Here is a 20,263-nt window from a genome sequence, read left to right on the forward strand (position 1 = left end):
TTGGCAAAAACACAAAACAAAACAAAAAAACAAATACAAGACGAACTCACCGCCATGTATTTGCTTATATCGCAATGTCCCTAACCAGTCCGCCTTGTTTTCCCCACCTTTCAATCTCCTAATGTTTGCTTTAAATACAATTTCCCAGGGTTTTGTTGTACTTCATTAGAGAAATAGAAGTGCATCTATTCCATCTTCCCAAAAGGAGAGTTCCTGGGTTTTGTTTGTTTGTTTTTAACATCCAAAAGTTCAGACATAATGTTCATAGTTTCTGCTAATTCCCTAGTTGAAATGTTAGATCTTTGGTTTGGTCCTTGATAAAATGGATTTTCTCTTGAGGTAGAAATGTGATTTAGCTCTTGTTTTTATTGGGGATGCTATGTAAGAATATTTGTGTCCTCTGATGATAACACCTTCAGGGGAATCTGGAATATGACAAAAAGGCTTTTTTCTTTTTCTCCTCTCTAGAAGGAATTGAAATCCAGAATCTAGGTCAGACAGGTTACATGGCAAACACTCAATGAATGAATCAACAAATGAACAAATGCAGGACTAGCCAAAAATTAAAAGCACTAATGTCTCATCGCTCTGTGTTTAGAGAAACTTGTTGGGTTATGCTATGGGTCTAGCTAAAGGAAATAGGTTCTTCATAGACAATAAAGATTAAGTATTAATTAGTACAACTCTTCTGGATAGCAATTTAGCAATACTTACTAAGGCTTACGAATTTCAAACTGCAGTAATTCAATTTCCTCAACAAGTAAGAGTATATTAAAGATATCACATCTGATTATAACACCACATAGAACATCCTAACTTGTTCTGTAGTTCCTTAACAAATGGATTGATAACCATGATCTAGCCATTCAATGGAATAACCTAAACAGAGATCTTACAACCCTTGCCCCTGAGGAGGCATCAATCCCTTTACAGCCCCTCCAGCCCCCACTGCAATGAGGAAGGGGCCCGGGCTCTCCAGCCAGAGTGAGGAATGGGTGACTCAGAGTTTAAAATATTCTGTGTCAGGACTTACTAGATGCTTTCTACATTTTCTCTCATTTTGTTAATTCTCTTAACCTCTCAGTAAGTTTTATTGTAGTTTTTTTTATATATATGAGAAACTAAATTTTAAGTTCATGGCTGGGGAGTAGCAAGCCTAGGATTCTGACTTGGGTCTACCTGAGTCCAAAGCTTACGCTCATATAAGGCTGCCTCCCTTGGGTATATTTATCTCCATTTTAGAGACAAGGAACCTGAAGTACAGAGATGTTCCTTATACATTCTGAAAAATCCTTGAGACGGGCTATGAGAAGGCTAAGGTATTGTGTAGGAGAGAAGAGGTCAAGAGGGGGTATGCAAGGAATGTCTCTATGTCCCTCATATCACAGGCTCCTCCTGCTAGGGACATTTGCTAAACAGGACCACAAAGGCCAGAATGAAATAATTACAAAGAGAAGCCAGCTATGGAGGAGGAAGGAGGTGTCCGTCTTGTCTATTTAATGGGGTGACTCTGCCTCCTGAGGATCTGCTTCTCTCCCTCTCCAGCTGCCTCAGTCCCTTCCTAGCTGCCAGCTCAGTATGACGTTCTGCCAACTGTGAGCCACTCACTAGATCCATCCTGAGGGGCAGCTCTGGATGACGAAGAGCCAGTGCAGGATCCAAGGATCTTGGGGGGCAAGGGAGAGAGAAGGCAATGGTTAACTTCCTTCCTTCCTATGCTCCCTCCTTCCGTCTTTCCTTTTCAAATGGCAGAACAAAGTGTTACTCCCAAAACGCCAGGGGAGACTGTGCTTTTTGCTTGGACCTGGGAAGCTTTCAAAAATGCTACCTAATTAAATTTTCTGGCAAAGAAAAAAGTCGCCAGACTCCAGGAGAAAACACAGTATTTTCCTAAGCTAGACAATGCTCTCATGATCTGAACGTGGCCAGGGAAGAAAGGTCCAAAAAGTGATTTCATTCAGAAGAAGAACTGCATCAAAGGGGAAAGTGACTGATGACTTGGAATCTACCCCTGCCAAAAGGAACAGGGCATAGCCAGGGAGGGTCGTAGGGCCTGTGATGGGGTAGGCACATGTAAACATCTGTATTAAATTAACAAAACCTTCACGTGGGAGGAGAAGACCCCTATGTGGACGAAATCAACTGCTCTTTATTTTGTTTCAACACTTTTATTGGTCATATATCCAGGATCCATTATATAAATCTTTCAAAATAACTAGATATTACAAGAATAGTTTACAATTCAGCTCTGATTGCACAAATACTTGACACAAGAAACCATTTTTACAAATACATATGTTTTCTTACAAGAATACTTTAATAACGAAAATAAGTCTCTATACGTCTTACAGCAAATCCTACGCAGTTTTTTCCCCCATTCAGCCATCATTTTGGGTTTTCCATCCCGCACATCCATCACATCCAATAAACCAAATGACAATTTGCTGCTGTTTCTCATTTTCAAACATTATTGAGATTCGCACTGCTGAAGTTTTCAGGCTTCTATTTCTAATCTTTCCTGATCTGAAAGAATTCACATATTGAAGCTAGAAGAGGTAATTTAAACACCATTCCTTCTAAACACAGCTTGCAGCAATTGGTGCGTGGTGATCTCGCTTCTCACTTAAGCAAGACCAGCTAGTAGCTTTATCCCCCGCTGCACCAAGCAGGAGGGATACAGTCCTTGGGTTCCATATAGTTCCTAAACCTCAAACACAAACCCTAGAAACAAGGGTTAAATACAAGTATTAAGAAAGCTAAACATTTGCTAATGATTAGAATAAAGAACACTTTTAAATTCAAGGTCTTTCCTAAGTTGAATAAGACATAGAAGAAAGGATGTGGCAGTAGTTCTATAAAGTACTGAAAAACTAAAAAATGTTAATCACGTTGGTCAATGGTGTATCATTTCCAAAGTGCCAGAAGATACAGAACCTTAGACTCAAAGGCGAGCTGAACTCAGGATCTGGCTTCCTTCTTACGCAGTGGCTTTGAAATAGCCGAATACTCCCTTGCCCAGGGGCACATCATCATTCAGGCCGGGGGAACTCTGCAGAATACCGACCACGTTACCTCGAGAGACAGGATCCACCAGGGGAAACGTTTGGCATTTATGCTATTCCTTCACTGTTACTGAAAAGTGTGTCCACTTGGCAAAGCTTGTCTTACTTTTCAGGTAGCGTGAATGAAAACCAAGAGACTATCGGTGTTCTACAGTCAAGTTCCTGAGTACTACGCTCCAATTATACAATATTCTTAAAAGGATTCTATAATCAAGCCCTTGTCCAGTAAGAGATTGAACAGTACTTGGGGACTGTGATGGGTCCCATTTCTCTTATATTTCTCTTAATCTCTCTTTCTCACCCCAGTGTAATAAACTGCTACAGGTTTTTACCAAAATGCTGTCGCAGTAGTTGGAAATGAGTTATTTTGCATTACCAAAAGTGTTCGATCACATTGTAACAGGTCACATTTGCATATAACTAGATGGCCAAACAATGTCTACTGCAGTGATTTTGCAAATTCAGCATAGTCAATGTATCCATCATTGTTCTTGTCATCATCTCTCAGAACACCATCTATTAAGTTAATCAGTTCAGCTTCACTCATTGGTGGGGCCTGTTCATTCCCTTCCTACAAAACACAAATTAGACAATGATGAGTCGCACATTTTACTGGAAGTGCTTAGCTAATGTCTAAAATGTCCGTGCTCCTGTGTCCAAAAGCTCCTTCAGTGTAGCATGAGGCTACTTTTCAGAATCCACAAACCACATATCAGGTAGAGTCAATTCACAACAATCCAATTTAGATTTATATTTGCCAGTTAAAAAGAAAGATACAATCAAAGCAGGCCCTTGCTTATTTGTTTTAAAAATTACTTTTCATTCTTTCCTAATTACAAAAGTAATACACGTTCGCTGTAGAAAGCTAGGTCTGGCTTACACAGAATTATGAGGTTCCTAATTCCCACAAACCCATCTTAGAGAAAAGCTCACAACCCAGGCTCTCCCGAGGGTCAGCTCTGGGTACAACGTGCACTGAGAAGTGCAAGCAGTCTGCACTGGACAGCATCTTGGGGTCAGAACAAGAAGAGGAAGGCAATGCCGACCAGAAGAACCTGTTACAATTTTGGGGGTGAAGGTACTGGCCCTGCTCCAGAAGCAGATACAGCAGCGCTCACTGTGCCGAGTGCTAAGCTAACGCTGCTCACATCCTTGGCTGATTCTTCCGTTGCCACCTCGACCCCTGTGCACCCTTTGCTCTCCTACCACCACCACCAGGCTGGCCTGCCAGGACTGCTGAATCCCAGGTTCTCTCCCTGATGCAAGTCACTCCCCACATCCATCAGTCTGCCTCCCACAGCCAACGATCTTCCCGTGACACTGCCATTCTGCCGCACAAAGCCATTAGTGCTCCCCACTGCCTTCAAAGCAAACCCAAATCTGCTCTTCTGGCAGCCAATGGGAGCACACGCACATCCCCAGCTCTGTCTCTCTTCCTCCCTATAGAGACTGCAGGGTGGCAGAGTGGGACAGACACTAGACCTGGAGACAGAACTTCTTGATTTCAGTTCCCTCACCTCTAAACTCAAGGTAATAACAGTGCCTGCCCTGCCTACTCACAGGCTGTTGCAAAGATCAAACGAACTCTCTAACCCACTTGAAAGTGCTCTACAAACGGCTTCATATGGAGAACTGTATATCATACAAATCCTCAATTATTGCTGAGTCCCTCGACACCTTGGTCCCCTGGTTCGCCACTCTTCTCAAATAAAACAATTTCTCCCCTGCTCTGCATTTTAATGTGGTCTGTCCTTTAGGCGCTGGTTCCCAAACTCCAGGGTGCAGGAGAAATGCCTTAGCACTTGTCAGAGATATAGGCCCTAGGGCTTCTGCCTCAGTAGGTCACCCTTTGTTAGAAGGGGCTCTGAATGGGAAGAGGCAGAATGGAATGACGAGCAGAAAAAGGAGATGCGGCAATACTGTTGTACAAGGACAACACAGGTCCATCAAGACTGGGGATGGACATGCTGGGGGGGGGGGGCGGGGAGGCTGTCCACGGAGCCACGGCTGACCTACCTCCTTATGGACGTGAGTAATGGCTGTGGAGAGTTCTAGGCCATCAAGCAAATTATTGCCATCATAATCATGCATTTTGAAATAATGGAGCTGCAGCTCCTGTGGGGACATCTCTGCTTCTGGTTTGTTGATGACACCTTCTAGATGCTCCATGATATGCCTAAAAACCAACAGTTAGACTCAGACCACTCGGCAACAACCTCAGGATCATGCCAAAAACTTAAATCCTGAAAAGGTCAAGATCTTAAAGTTCACCCATTCCAGAAAACCAAACAGAAACAGTGGCAGAGCACACTTAAGGATGACAGATACGGGCAAGGCCATGAAAGGGGCAGGGAAAAAGTCAAACAGTTCACCTGTTAGGCTGGCAAGATTAGGAGTGTTTTTCCCTCTTTATTATTAGAATGCTATTATAACACCTTTGGGGGCTAGCAATTAAAAAAATGTTTTCAAACCAATTCAAGGATAACAAATAATGTGTGAGGCTAACTGGCCCAGGACAAAAGTTTCAACAAATAATTCAATGTTTAAATGTGCCAATAAAAAAAGAAAAATGTCTGGTCAGTCAAGAAACCTTAGTTCTATCCTGGGTTCTGCCATTACTACTTGTCTGTATGTGTGTGAAGATGTGTGTGCACACACGAGTATGAATGTGTGTATTGGGGCGGTGTCTGCACGTCTGTCTGTGATGAAAGAGAGAGGGACAGAATGAATTCAGGCAAGTCATTCATCCCATGTGGGCCTCAAGATCCTCCATCTATCAAACGATGATGGAAAAAAGACTGCCTGATTTACAGGTGGCTCTAAGGACTAAGTATCGTTCTTGAAAAATGTCAAGTGGTACAAATAATGGAAGGAAGGCCGGATGGAGGGAGCCATCGCAGCTGGCCACAGGCTGCAGCTGCGGATGGGAGGCCCTGGGACCCCAGCCCTGGCTGAATACGTACTCTTGGTCGTGCACTGTATTCTTATCCAGGCCCACGCTGCTGGGATGGGAGAAGCTGGCCCCAGGCTCCTCAGCCCTGGCACCTGGAGCACAAAAGGCCCAGAGCAGGCCACACAGGAAGGGGGTTCTGAGCAGCCGCAGAGATCGCATGGTCGCTGGTACCTGGGAGGTGGGGAACACAGAAGGTGCAGGTGAAAACACCAGAGCTAAGGTTCTTTCAAAACGTGACACAGTGTGCTCCTGGGGAAGGAACTCAGTGAAAGGAATAAGACGGCAGAAAAGAACATGTCCAACTGGGCCCAAGGCCAGCTCTGCCACTAGACTGTGGGATGACCTTGGGTACTCCAAGTCCCCGTCACTCAAATGGGGGGTGGGAGGGCTCCATGACATTTCCTAAAGTTCCTTCAGAATGCCAAGCAATTCAATGAGAGCTTACAGGGATTTGAAGATTATTCCTGCCTACAAGAAGCTTACAGTCTGGTAAAATACTTCCTGTGGAGAGCGCTAATAAGGCAGAAAGTGAGGTGTCCTAAAGAAAAACAAAACTGAAAGTTCAGAGGAAGAAATTTCCTCTGGGTGAGGGAAAATCAGGGAATCAGGGAAGGCTGACAGATCTGGACACTTTTGGGCCTGGACAGACAAGCACACACTGGATGTGCAGGGACTGAAGGACTACAGCAATGGTGTGAGCGAGAAGCAGGTCAGACAAGTGGGAAAGAAACTCCAAGTGGTTCAGATGGGGAGAGCCTAGAGGGTATGAAGCAGGCAGAACAGAGGACAAAGGACACAGAGGTTGACCAGGCTGTACGGGATATGGCTTTGCACACTAGGCTGAAGTTTCTGCAGGATGAATGGGGAACCACTGAGGATTTGTGAATGGGAGAGGAGACAGAGCTAGGTTTCAGAATGGCTCATCCAGCAGCACAGTGAGGAGAAGGAATTTAGTGGAGCAAGACCAGAGATAGGAATGTGGTAGTTAAGGGAAGCAATGAGGCAGGTCACATGATGAGGCAGGTCACATATAGGCCTACAGTTGGGGACACGTAGAAAAGGACATTAACCCTTGCCTCGTCCATCTCCCAGGACTGTGACAGAGGCAGGTAACCCAACCACTGTGAAAAGAACAGTGCAAGAGCAGTGGAAAGAAGAACTACATAGGATGCCATCAAATACTCCCAGAGTTTGGCTAGACCTGGAATTGTGGTCAACAAAACATAGTCAGCTCCACCGCAAGCTCCTGAGGGCAGGAGTGCTTTGGTCCCAGCATTCCCCACCAAAGCTCAGGCAGGCCTCTACTAACTGTTTATTAAACTGAAATTACCAGTCCTTCCAGGGGCTTATAGACTGACCTCAAAAAGGAAGGTGAAGGACCGCCAAGAGACCTCCACACCAACACAAAGACTATACATTCACCTTCCAAAAGGCATCGAAGATTCTGCTGGTAACAAGGCCAGCGATTTCTTTTTTTTTTTTTAAGATTTTTTAATTTATTCATTTCAGAGAGAGAGAGAGCACACATGTGTGCAAGCCAGAGAGCATGAGCAGGAGGGGGCGGGGAGGAGGGAGAGGGAGAAGCAGGCCCCCCGCCGAGTAGGGAGCCCAACCTGGGGCCCATCCCAGGACCCCAAGATCATGACCCAAGCCAAAGGCAGACGCCCAACCATCTGAGCCACCCTGACGCCCCAAGGCCAGTGATTTCTAAAGAGCCAACTGTAGCCACAACCCCAAACTGACAGCAGTAAAGAGAAAGCTTAAGGTACTGGTCATTCCCTTGCACCCACCACACACAGAGTTTACTCCAAAGCTGCTGCTATCTCTACTCCCTGCACCTGGGGCTGAGAAGTACCTGTGTTGCAGCCCCCTCACCCATCCCAAAAGGTGGGACTCTGGGACAGTGTCATCCCTACAACGTATGGGAATATTTCCCACAGTATTCCCTCCAACAGTCCCCTCCCTAAGGGAACAACCATCACTGGGATATAACTTCCAGGGGGCCAAAAAGCAGCATCTAATCGTACTACTGTATAGGGACATCATAACGCAATGTCATACTTAACAATAAGAAAAGGTTCTTAATATACATTTAAAATAAGAGCAGCCTGCCAAAGTCTATAAAGAATAGTTCTGTAAGAAAAAAAAAGTGTCTGTATATTTCATTCTATAACAATGACTAAAAACTGTTTAATATTATTTTCTGAATTATGAGGTGTGATTCTGATTTTTCCTCTTTTTATTTTTCTATGAATTCCAAAGTTTCTACTAAAAACATATTTTTTCTTTACAAATATGTATTTAATGTAATTTATTCCATAATTTTGTTCCAATCTGTATGGATTGAATAAAAAGAAGGGGGGGCTTTCATTTAATTCTCATCTCTAGAAAACAATTCAGGAACAGAAACTACATTTCCAGTTTTACCAAATAAAACTGTTCAGACCCTGACAAGGCCACTGCCACTGTACCTGGTACCTGAAAACAAGGTCTCAGGTTACTCCCAGCAGGGACTGCCCAGGCCAGAGCAGAGCAGCTTGGTCTAACCAGTATCTTAGAGTTCTGGGACAGGAGAGAGCAGAGAGGGAAGCCAGTTCCTCCCAAACCTCTTAGACTCATGCACAGTGGACATCTCTCTCTCCAGCAAGCCTTCTTCAATTCCAAGTCTGGCTTAGGCATCCTTCCCGTATGCTCCCCAGTGCCTCCCTTCAGAAGGGTCCTGTCTGACAACTGCTGTGAATGTGACCCTGAGAACTGCCTGATTACTGGTAAGTGCTCCCTGCTGGACTGAGCTCTCTAAGGGCAGGGACCAAATCCATATTCCCAGCATCAGGCACAGGGCTTGACACAAAAGCTGGCAGTTCTCAGCCTATGTGCCATGGCCCTTAGGGGTTGGGGGGGAATCTCGCCTTCACAGATATGCTGCCAAGTTATAATGTCCATGTAACTGAGCATAAAACCTTTTTTTTTTTTTTTTTGGAGATACCTATCAGACAGTGGAGTAATCAATGAACCCATAGCACCATTTCCTATAACTATATGGTTGGAGGCTTAATATATCAAAGTGTAAGTGTGTGTAAGAGGGACAGGTTCTACTTAAATAACACCAAAAAGCAACCAAGTGATAAGCAATACAGTAACTATGGGTCCACATTACCCCTTCTTCAAGGGAAGCAGAATAAAGGCCAAGAACCACTGGTTTTGAACATGTCCCATATTGGCTCACTGTAGCAGGTTTCTAACAGAACACAACAAAAGCCCAATCTACAGAGGAGGAACTCTCCCTCCAAGTGCTACAACGAAAACAGGGAATCTGTCACCTAACAAATTAAACTGTCACATTCCAAAAGAAACATAAGCAACTCCCCTTGCCTGAAGAACATGTTGCATCACCCATACCCTAATGACTTAGTTCAAGGCCACGAGCAAACAGCCCGGTAGATAAGCCCCAGCAGTTCCCAAGCTCACTGCCTTCTTTGAGAAATTACAAAGGCCAGACTAGAAAAAAATCCAAAGGAGAGACTTCTGAAAACAACTTCAGAACCCAACCCATGCTTTGAGACATCCTTCACAAGGAGGAGCCTCAGTTCCAGGAGGAAAGTGCCAGACTATGCTCAGTGGTGGGTCTTTTGCAGTGCCTGGAGTGTAACAGGGCTCCCCTCACTGATCCAGCAGCCTCTTCCAGGCCCTGGGCCTTTGCTCCCACTGGCCCATTAATCTGTCCTCTCTCTCCCTTCCAGGCCACGTTTACATGTCATCCGGGTATTCTTCCAGCCACACCAGTCATTCTCTCCTCCCACCTCGGTCTGCAGCCTCTCACAACATACAGTCACACACTGTTCTCTTTGCCTCCCTCTGTGAGGGCCAGGAGCCTATCTTATCTGTCTCTCCCTTACTCAACCAATCACAAAGTGTAAAGCTGCCCGGAGAATAGCGCACCTTCACATCTGATTTAGGGCAGTGGGTTCTGGCACCCAGATATGTTGTTCCCTATCACAGAAGATCTGGCCTAAGTTGGAAAAATAACTTCTCTTTCGAGCCCTCCCACTAGGGCTGGCGTGGCCAGCTTGTCCCACCCTCTCCTCCCATTGTGTCATTGGCCCTATCAGCATTTAAGAGTTTGGAGCCAGCCTTCCTTCCATAAAGACTGCAGCAGCTGTTAGCAGCTCTTCTCTCCTGCCAGCGGCCCTCAGTTAATTCAAACTCAAAGCAGTCATACTCACCAATATCCAGACATCCTGTACCCAAAATCAGTGCCAAAGAAAAACTCTGAACAATACTTCCCATTTACCACTGCTATGGTCCTGGACTGAAGGCAAGAATAGAGCCAGGTTCCTAGGCCAAAGAAATTGCTACATGGGTTGGGGGTGGGGGTTGAGAATTGGTTCTGAAAAGCAGGGCATTTAATAACTCGATCTATATGTTTATTTGGGGAGCCCATGGAGCAGACATGCTTCATTTATGCATTCAAGCAACACAGTCTTTACTAACAGCCTGGTGCCACACAAGGTACTGAAGACAGAGGACAGAACTGTGACCCATATGGGCTCCTGTCACACTTGATTACAGCCTGGGTCGAAAAGAGACCAGTAAACAGACACCCACGGAGTACCACAGAAACCCCAACCCACACCTTGAGTAACACATGAAGGATGAGAAGGATTTTTTCAACTAAAGTGTAGTACTTCAGGCAGAATGAAAAAAATATAACCAACACCTAAGCCTGTAAAAAACTTGGTCCAATCCAGGAACTAAAAAAAAGGTGGAAGACACAGTAGAGGCAGATGGACGGATATGATTAGCTTGTCGGAATAATTCTGCAGGCTGGCAGGGAACTGAAATCTGGTAGGATAAGTAGGAACTATACCTCGTCCATTCGATAAGGAGGGTTGTTTGGCCAAGGAACTAATCCACTGGAGCAGAGTGGAGAAGAGAACTAGAGTAAGGCAAAAAGAGTAAAAAGACAGTTCATGAAGGGCCTATATAAGCTCTGTTTTAGAGCTTTCAAGAACACTGAGAACCCTCTGAAGGACGGAAAATGAGTGGGGGAAGGCGTCCAGTGACGATCAGATCTGTTTTAAGATCATCACTCTGGCTTTCCAGTACACAACAAAGTACAGAGGATCAAGAGGTGCAGGGGGCCAGTCAGAAGGCTACTGAGGTAGTCCAGGGGAAATGGTGGCCTGAACTAGCTACAGCAGAGGGGCTGTGGATCAGGGGCTAAGTGGAAATACCCGAGAGATGTTCGATGGATTCGACTGAGTGGGTAAAGGGGTGCCGTGCCGGAGGGGAGAATGATGCCCATGTTTCTGGCTTGGGCGCCGGGTGCTTGGCGGTGCCATGCCCAGACAGGAGATACAAGAGGAGGTCCGCTTCCCCTGCCTTCCACTCGCCCGGCCCAGGACCTGTTTGTTCTCTCTCCCGAACCGAAACGGGCATACCGGCGGCAGACGGAGAGTAACGGCCCGGGCCCCGTACAGGTCGTCCAAGAAAGCAGGGACTTGGCCCCGGCCGGACCCATCCGGCTTCAAAGCCCCCGGCGGCCTCTGTTCCAGGAAGGAGGCTCTGCTCCCAGCCGGCTAAGCTTCCTGAGGCAGCTCAGAGGCCGAGACCCCCACCCAGGCCGTTCGGGCCCCCCGACCTGAGCCCGAGGCTCCGAGCGGGGAAGAAGGGAGCCGGGATCCCGCCCTGCTGCGGACCCCTGCGTGCTGCCCCACCGACCTCATTACCTAGGGTCGAGTCACGGGCCTCAGAGGCCGAAGCCCCGGTCTCAGGTGTTCTCGGGTTCACTCACCCTCACTGCCCGGTTTCCAAGCAGTTCTCCTCAGACGCAAAGCATCCAACATGAACCTCGCCAGCACCCGTCCACAGAACGCTTTTACGTGGCCCCGCCCCCCGACCCGACTCGCCGTGCGCACGCGCGCTCCCTTCTGCCCGCCCATTGGCGCCAAAGAGCCCGGCTCCTGCCCCGCTCCGGCGGTGTGGACCGCTGGGGTGGTTCCACGTGTGAAGAGCTCAAGCCAAGCAAGAGCCAGGCGGACGCAGTTCCTGTGCCTGCCTTCCCTAGGGCGACAGTCGGCTCGGGTCCGGGTTGGGCTACCTGAGCCTTCCAGGGTGTTGGCAGGTTGCTGGGAATGTAGGAATGCAGTCCAGCGTGGGACGTAGGATGGTTAATGTGGGTGGGTCGGACGCTACAGCTGGCTTCCACTCTGCCTCCACCTTTACAGGTTCCTTGGTTCCTCCGACTGAAGGTTGGGAAGAAAGATCATAGGAATCCTAATTCCCCTCCTGATGAAACACCTAGAAGACGCTGGGGCCAGCCACGGATACTGCGATTCCAAGATTGGCCTACTTCCAGCCTCTGCTTGCTGTATTCCACAAGCCGCATCATCTGCAATACCTTTCACTCATGTTACACGAGTCCCACCAAGATTTTATGGGCAGCCCAGTTCAGATACTACTGTACTTGTGCAGTTCGTGGAATCACCTGCTATCTTAGAAGACAAAGCACTTCAAGCAAAAACAAAACAAAACAGATGCACAAACAAATGAGAAGTCCCCGCATAATCCTGCACTTAAAACTTTCCCCTATACAAGACTGTTCCATGAATATCTGCTGACCAGATGGGTAAATGAATGTGGGACTGTCACTTTTTAAATCCCCTATCCCACTTGTGTTCATAAAGATGCATACTCATCTTTCATGAGTCTCCCAGAAAGGGAGAGACTGGGAGAGAAAGAGGTTAAGTAGATGATCCCAGAACCCTCCCTGCATTCTGCTCTAGCAGATTAGTACCTTGAAAGTTGGCCAAGGTAACTACCATTGACAGTGCCTCATTCCTTCTCCCACCTTCAGCTGGGATTGAAATCTGTCAACCCTCTCCCAGAGAAAAAGCCCAGGATTCCAAAGTCCCTGAAGAAACCCTGTTAATTCAAGACACCCTTCTTTCCTTACTCTAAGTTGTTTGACCTAGTTTATTCTTCAGCCTTGAATCTGCCATCCATCCAGTCTTTCATTTGCTCATTTATTTGCTGATTGAGTAACATTTCTTGAGTCCTTTTTATGTACTAGACACTGTGGTAGAAGCTACTAGATACAAATAAGACATGGTCTTTTGCTCTCGTTCTGTTGCCCAATGCTTCCACTTTTTCTGTGGATCTTAACTTCTATCAGCTCTCTCTTGAATTACCAATTGCTCCCTCTCTAATAGACAATTACCACCATCATATAAGCTTGCTTTCTGGTTTCCTCCCCACCATGCTACTGAAACTACAATCTCTACACAAATCGCGTGGTCCCTTCTCTGTTCTCTGTTTTTATTTGCCCTCTCAGTACTATTCAACATGGCCAACCACTCCCACTTTGAAACACTTTCTTCTCTTGTTTTCTGACATCATGCACTCTTGGTCCTCCTACCTCATTGGCTATTCTTTCTTGGGTACTTTTTACTGGCTTATCTTCTCTTCAACCTATATCAAAGCACCCAGGGTTCTATCCTGAGTCCCCTTTTCTACCTACCCACTCTCCTTATGTGATTTCATCTAGTCCTATGGATTTAGGTACCATTTATAAGCAGGTGACTCCAAATTTTTCTCTAACAATGACCTCTCCCTGTAATTCCTAATTCTTCAAAAAAACTGCATACTTGACATCTTTACATGAATGTCTAACTGGCATCCCAAAACTTAACTTGGCCTTCCCCCAAATTAATTTTCATCCCCAAACATGTACCTCTCTGTTTTGTCCACATTAGTGAATATCACTGCCATCCATTTAGTTGTTTAAGCCAAAATTCTAGGAGCTATTCTTGTTTTCCCCCAGCTCTACTGAAGTATGACTGGTATCCATGAAACCATCATCTGCTCCCTGGACTACTGGGAGAGCTTCCTAACTGACCTTCCTGCATGCCTTCTTGTCCCTATTCTAGTCCATGAATGAGAACACACATTAACTTAGGCCATTTATAGGTGAATATTCTGTAACTTGTAGCTGAACCCATTCCTAACAGGCAAATAATTTGGTACCACAAGTAAGACACTAAAAAGAGACACTAAAATGTGGAATTAGCTAATGAAGGTTAAGGTGGACAGTGGTGAAGGCTCTCTATTCCAAACTGGAAAGCTGGTGACTGACTTGCTGAGCCACAGTGAAACTGTCAAACTGCTGTCACTTGCTGTGTCTTGGATACAGACTGCATGCCAACCAACGTTGTATTGTAGGAGAAATCTCAGAAACAATATAAAACATTAGTGGTGTTGGCTTTTTTTTTCCTTTAGTAGCTTTTAGCAAAGTCCTTCAAGAGAGTGACAAATCTAGGTTTAGAGATACTGATTTGAAAGCTGAGATTAAAAATAAGGCCTTGGGAAGAGAGGAACCCCTTACTGGCAGCTTACAACCTAAATTGGCCGAGTCCCACAACTTGGAGCCTCGCTGGTTTGAAATAAATAATTTTCTTTGCACACCCAAGCTGAAGCCAGCACAAGCGGAAACAGGGAAGAGGCAGCTTTATCAGGAGATAAGAATGAGGCCCAAGGTAGCAAAAACAGACTCGAGGTGGTATTCTCTCCATGCAACTATTGTTTCGAATTGTCTCAACTGTGAGCACACAAAAAAAGCAGCCCCTCAAAGACTTAAATATTCTAATACTTGGTTTGCTGGTTTTGCAAAAATGAACACTTGAGGTAGGCACCAGAAACTAATAAAAGAGAACAGAGGTGAGAATAAGACCTTAATTTGTTTCTTTTTGTATTGCTTCGATTTTTTTTTTTTAACCAAGAAAAATGTTCCCTGTTTGGAAAAAAAGATTTTTTTAATCTTTAATTAGAAAGCCATTTAAAAACTACGTAAATTATTTGATTGTGATTACTCAGGCATGGAACTGGCCAGAAGCCTAACAAATGATTGAGGGAGGGAATCATTTGTGTCCCTAAAATCTCAAGCCTTGTCAACATTGGTCTGTTACTGTTTAACCCTTGGGCCAATCCCTGGATTCCTGCATTCCCTCCAACAGAGAGTAGGATACAAACACTGTGTATTCCACACAACCAGAGGACAGAGGGAGGGGCCGCCAGATTGCCCGATGAAAACCTTAAACGCCAGGAAGAGATCCCTTGCTCTCTCTGTCTAGCGGGAATGGATATGGATTACTGAAGGGGGTATATTATGCTTTCCATTCTTTTTTGTTTTTTCCCAAAAGGAAGCTTTCATTGTTTCTTCACATTGTGCATTGAAAGTGTTTTTGTACATTTTCTTGTTGTACAGTTGTAGAGGAAAGACACATTCCTGTTTTCCTTTACTCAGATACACCATACCTGTGACACCAGGTATGTGGATTCTCTCCCCACACCCAGCAAGTCTCTGCAACACCAACTGAGTGGTACCACAATGCAATTCGTTTCTGACACTAACTGGACTTGCCGCAGACCCCAGAGTTTAAGGGCTCAGTCCCATAAGACTGCCCCCCACTTCAGATGACAGTCACAAGCCGTAGGTCCTCAGGTTACCTACAACTTCTGTCCGACTTGGCTACACATTGGAAGTTCCCATGACCCCCTCCTTGGACTTGATCATTTGCTGGAATTGTTTCCAGAACTCGGGGAACACTTACATATGTTTACCAGTTTATTATATTATGAAAGATACAGATGAATAGCCAGATTTGGAAATACAGAAGGTGAGGTCTGGAAGGATCCCAAGTGCAGGAGTTCCTGTCCCCGCCTAGTTGGGGTGCACCATCCTCCCAACACATGGTCGTGTTCACCAACCCAGAAGCTCTCCAAATCCTGTACTATTGGGATTCTTATGGAGGCTTCCTGACATAAGCATGATTGATTATCATTGATAGATCAATCTCCAGTCCCTCTCCCCTTCCTGGAAGATGGGGAGTGGGGCTGAAAGTTCCAAGCTTCTAATCAAGGGTTGGTCTTTCTGGTGACCAGCCCCCTCCTGAAGCTATCCAGGGGCCCACCAAGAGTCCCCTCATTAGAACAAAAGACACTTCTATCACCCAGGAAATTCCAAGGGATTTAGGAACTGTGTCAGGAACCAGGTCAGGAACCAGGGTCGAAGATCAAATATTAGAACAAAAGATGCTCCTAGTGTTCTTATCACTTGGGAAATCATAGAGGTTTTAGGAGCTCTGTGCCAGGAACCAGGGGCAGAGACCAGCATATGTATTTTGTATTAATTCACGGCAGTATACACAAAGGAAAGTACACATAGAGAAAAGCATACAACTCAACAAATTTTCAGAAACGAACACACCCATATAACCAGCACCCAGACTGAGACACAGAACATTCTCAACACCCTGGCATCCCCCTTGTGCTCCCTCTCAAGTACCACCCACCATCTCCCCAAAAGGAACGGCTATCCTGACTTGTAATGGCACAGAGCCATTTTACCTGTTTTTGTATTTTCTATAAATGGAATCGCACAGTACATACTCTTTTGCGTCTGGCTCCTTTGACTCAACGTTATTTTGCGATTCGTCTGTAGTGTACGCAGTTTTAGATCACTCTCATTTCCGTATGCTGTTCTCGTCTACTGTCTAAGCACATCTGGGTGGGAGGCCATTACAAATAATGCTGCTTTGAATGTTGTAGAACATTTCTTTTGCTGCACATCTGTTCACATCTCCGTCAGGTATCTACCTCAGAATAGAAACTGCTGGCTCACAGGGAACACAGATGTTCGGCATTATTTGATACTGCCAAAAGTTTTCCCAAATGGCTGTGACAATTTCTACATCAGCAAGAGCATGGGGAGGTTCGGTTGTTCCCCATTCTCCCAACACTTGGTACTGTCTTTTTCATTTTAGCAGAGAACTTAACCTTTAGCTTAAGTCATCAGGCCATGAGAAACCATACTTGGACCTGGAAGAGGGGCCTGCTCACAGAGTACCTGAACTCCATGCTGTCTGTAGGAGCCGGGAGAAACTTCAGGATCATCTCCTTTATGGAGGAGTGAGTATGTTCCATGCAACTGTGTAGATGGGAAAGAGGGCTGTGAGTGGTTGCAGGTAATCAAAGAGCTGCACCATGCCGACTCCGCCGAGTTAGACTGGGTGGTACCCAGTTGCAACTGTCCACCCTCTTCCTCCTGTCAGTCTCCACAATAAAGGCTAAAAAACATTAAATACTCACTTTTCCGTCTTTTTTGCAGCTAGATGGCCATGTGACACAGTTCTGGCAGTGAGACGCAGGGAAACTTGGGAAATCTTCTGGAGTTCTGATAAGAGCTAAGTGACTGGTGCAGACCTTTCCACTTCTTCCAGCCCTGAGTGGGGATGTACCCCCTCAGCAATCATCCTCAACTGTGAAGGGAAGTCAGGGAGAATTTCAGAAAGGGTACCCCGATGCTGTGGGGCTGTTGGACCAGCACCATTAGCTGCTTACCGCCAGATATCCATTAGGTGGGGAGAACTCCTATTTGCTTAAGCTACTCTTTTTTTTTTTAATATTTTATTTATTTATTTATCAGAGAGAGAGAGTAAAGCAGGGGGAGCAGTAGGCACAGGGAGAAGCAGGCTTCCTGCCCAATGAGGGACTCAATCCCTTGACCCTGAGATCATGACCTGAGCAGAAGGCAGACACTTAACCAACTGAGCCACCCAGGCGTCCCTGCTTAAGCTACTCTAAGACTGTCACTTGCATTCCAAAGCGTTCCTAAGTGACACAGAGGCCAAGTGAGATGTGGACTCAGCTGATCAAGGTGAGGTCACTGGGGGCTCAGGGAGCAGCTCACGGGGAGGACTGGGCAGCAGCCGCATTGCAGTGCCTGATGAGTAGCTGGTAGGCAAGCCCTGAGTATAGCACGTACGGGCAAGTCTTCTAAGCACTGGCTGTGAAGGGAAAGGAACGTAGCTAGAGGGGACACAGGATCCAGGAAGGGTCGTCTTTGAGATGGAGTGCCACGTGTATGCCTACAGCCTTTTGGAAAGGAGGCAGCAAAGGTGAGCTTGAAGAGACAGCAGAGTGGATAAAATTGAAAGGATAAGGTTACTAAGGAGGCAGGAGAGAGAGGATCCAAAGCCCAGATGGGTACTAGCCAGAGATTTGGGAGGCAGGGCTATTTTCTGACAGCGCTGTGATTGGAGGAGGGGCAGGGAGACAGAGCAGGTCAAAGTTTGAAATCATCATAGTGTAACTGGGAAAGCAAATTGAAGCCTTTCTGGCCTGAATTGAAGGTCTAGTTGAAATAGGAAATTAGGGCACCTGGGTGGCTCAGTAGGTTGGGCGTCTGCCTTCAGTTTGGGCTGTGATCCCGGGGTCCTGGGATGGAGCCCCACGTTAGGTCCCTGCTCAGTAGGGAGTCTGCTTCTCCCTTTCCCTCTGTCCCTCCCCTGACTTGTGCGCTCTCTCTCTCAAATAAATAAATAAAATCTTCAAAAAAGGGGGGGGCACCTGGGTGGTTCATTCAGTTAAGTGCCTGCCTTCAGCTCCGGTCATGATCCCAGGGTTCTGGGATCGAGCCCCACATTGAACTCCCTGCTCAGCAGGGAGCTTGCTTCTCCCTCAGCTGCTCCCCTTGTTTGCACTTCTCTGCCAAATAAATAAATAAATAAATAAATTCTTTAAAAAAGAGAGAAATTGGAAGTTGTTCATTTATAATGGTATAGTCCTCATAATTATTTGATTATATACAATTGGTAATATACATTTCTTGAATTTTAATTCAAAAATATTTTGCATCTAAGTTACACATACATGTGGCTAGAAAAAATTAGAACAGAAAGTTGTATCATAAAAAAATCAAATTCCTGGGATGCCTGGGTGGCTCAGTTGGTTAAGTATCTGCCCTTGGCTCAGGTCATGATCCCAGGGTCCTGGAATCAAGTCCCACATCGGGCTCCCTGCTCAGCTTCTTCTCCCTCTGCCTCCTCTGCCTGCCACTCCCCCTGCTTGTGCACTCTCACTCTCTCTCTCTGACAAATAAATAAAGAAAATCTTAGGGGTGCCTGGGTGGCTCAGGGGGGCACCTGGGTGGCTCAGTCGTTAAGTGTCTGCCTTCTGCTCAGGTCATGATCCCAACATTCTGGGATCGAGCCCCGCATCGGGCTCCCTGCTCAGGGGGAAGCCTGCTCTCTCTCTCCCACTCCCCTTGCCTGTGTTCCCTCTCTCGCTGGCTCTCTGTCAAATAAATAAATAAATAAGATCTTTTTAAAAAAAAAGAAAATCTTAAAAAAAAAAGAATGTCTTATATTTGAAAAAGTAATAAAGCAATCAACCAATCTTTCCTCTCTCTCAGTCACCAGCTCTTCCTCCCCTGGCTAGCTGCCTTTAGTGGCCACACCAGGGCCGAGTGGGGGAAGGACTGGAGAGTGGTAGGGGATAAGGAAGTTCCCACCTGACTGGTACAGTTATTGGCTCTTCCTCCCCTTCTCCATCTGATACTGATTCACTCAGGGTGCGTCTGTATGGCTTCCCAGCGGGAGCCCTCACCACCGTTCCCTTGATGCCTCCCTTTCAGAAAGCTCCTGGTCCTCTCTCAATATCAGCCTTCCCTAGCACTCCAGCAGACACCCTTTTGGGCAGGATCCCTTTAAAGATGATCCCGAGCTGGTCAAGGGTTCATGCCTTGGGTGGGGTTTGAGAAGAACCCAGGGCAGTGTCCCTACCTCCCCCAGGTGTTTTCCAGGAGATGGCAAGCCCCTGGGAGCCCAATATGGGACCCAAACAACCAGAAGCAATACTGAGGGTGACGTCTAGGGCCTAAGAGCATCCTTAAGGAGTCCCCAGTCCCCAGCATGGTTCAGCAAAAGGAGACAAGTATTCCCAAGCGCTCCCAGGGGCCAGGTGTAATAGCAAAGCAAACCAGGTGAGAGCTTGGGACAGGGTCGAGGAGAACACAAAGTACATCCCACTTGTCAATAAGAGGCCACGGCAGGGCTTCTGACATTAGTGGCACAAGCAGAAAGCAGGGGGGTGACTGTCCTGGGCATACTTGCCTTCAGAGCCATTCCTCCATCTTCTCTATTGTATTTTGCATCACAAGGGCACTAGCCCCAGCAAACAGCATTTCCTAGCCTCTCTGGTCAGCTGCCTTTTGCTGGCTCAGCTAACAGAGGTCACCAGCAAGGGATCCAAGGACGGAAGGGAGAAAGAAGCCACTTCCACTGGCAATAAGCCCCAGTGACCTCACCTTCATAAATTTAGATCACATTTGAGTCCAGTGACTTTTACGAATTCCACTCAGATGCATCGATTCCCCCATTCTAATTTCCAAGGTCCTATATGATCTTATTCA

General features: G+C 46.2%; 1 protein-coding gene across 2 annotated transcripts; it reads right to left on the bottom strand.

Moving 5' to 3' along the window:
* Window positions 1-2,134: 2,134 nt before the first annotated feature.
* MCFD2 (multiple coagulation factor deficiency 2, ER cargo receptor complex subunit) lies at window positions 2,135-11,910 on the bottom strand. 2 transcript variants are annotated; one of them, XM_045787935.2, is made up of 4 exons: window positions 11,810-11,910; window positions 6,026-6,186; window positions 5,079-5,238; window positions 2,135-3,633 (listed from the first exon to the last, which is right to left on the bottom strand). In XM_045787935.2, the coding sequence occupies exons 2-4, from the start codon at window positions 6,172-6,174 to the stop codon at window positions 3,502-3,504; spliced, it is 441 nt and encodes a 146-aa protein (XP_045643891.1). In that variant the 5' UTR covers window positions 6,175-6,186; window positions 11,810-11,910; the 3' UTR covers window positions 2,135-3,501. The 2 variants fall into 2 exon arrangements, with proteins under 2 accessions (XP_045643891.1, XP_045643890.1); XM_045787934.2 differs by having other exon boundaries at window positions 11,745-11,888.
* Window positions 11,911-20,263: the final 8,353 nt, after the last annotated feature.

This window comes from Ursus americanus, chromosome 7 (genome assembly GCF_024610735.1).
Source record: "Ursus americanus isolate L20-20 chromosome 7, mUrsAme1.1.p, whole genome shotgun sequence".
Classification (NCBI taxonomy): Eukaryota; Metazoa; Chordata; class Mammalia; order Carnivora; family Ursidae; genus Ursus; species Ursus americanus.

What these genes read in the sequence shown, in the direction of transcription:
- MCFD2 (XM_045787935.2), bottom strand. Translation starts at nt 6,174, where the DNA reads ATGCGATCTCTGCGGCTGCTCAGAACCCCCTTCCTGTGTGGCCTGCTC. An exon ending in AATACAGTGCACGACCAAGA is followed by an intron (nt 5,239 to 6,025) that starts GTACGTATTCAG and finishes GTTGGTTTTTAG; the next exon opens with GCATATCATGGAGCATCTAG. An exon ending in TTACTCACGTCCATAAGGAG is followed by an intron (nt 3,634 to 5,078) that starts GTAGGTCAGCCG and finishes TGTGTTTTGTAG; the next exon opens with GAAGGGAATGAACAGGCCCC.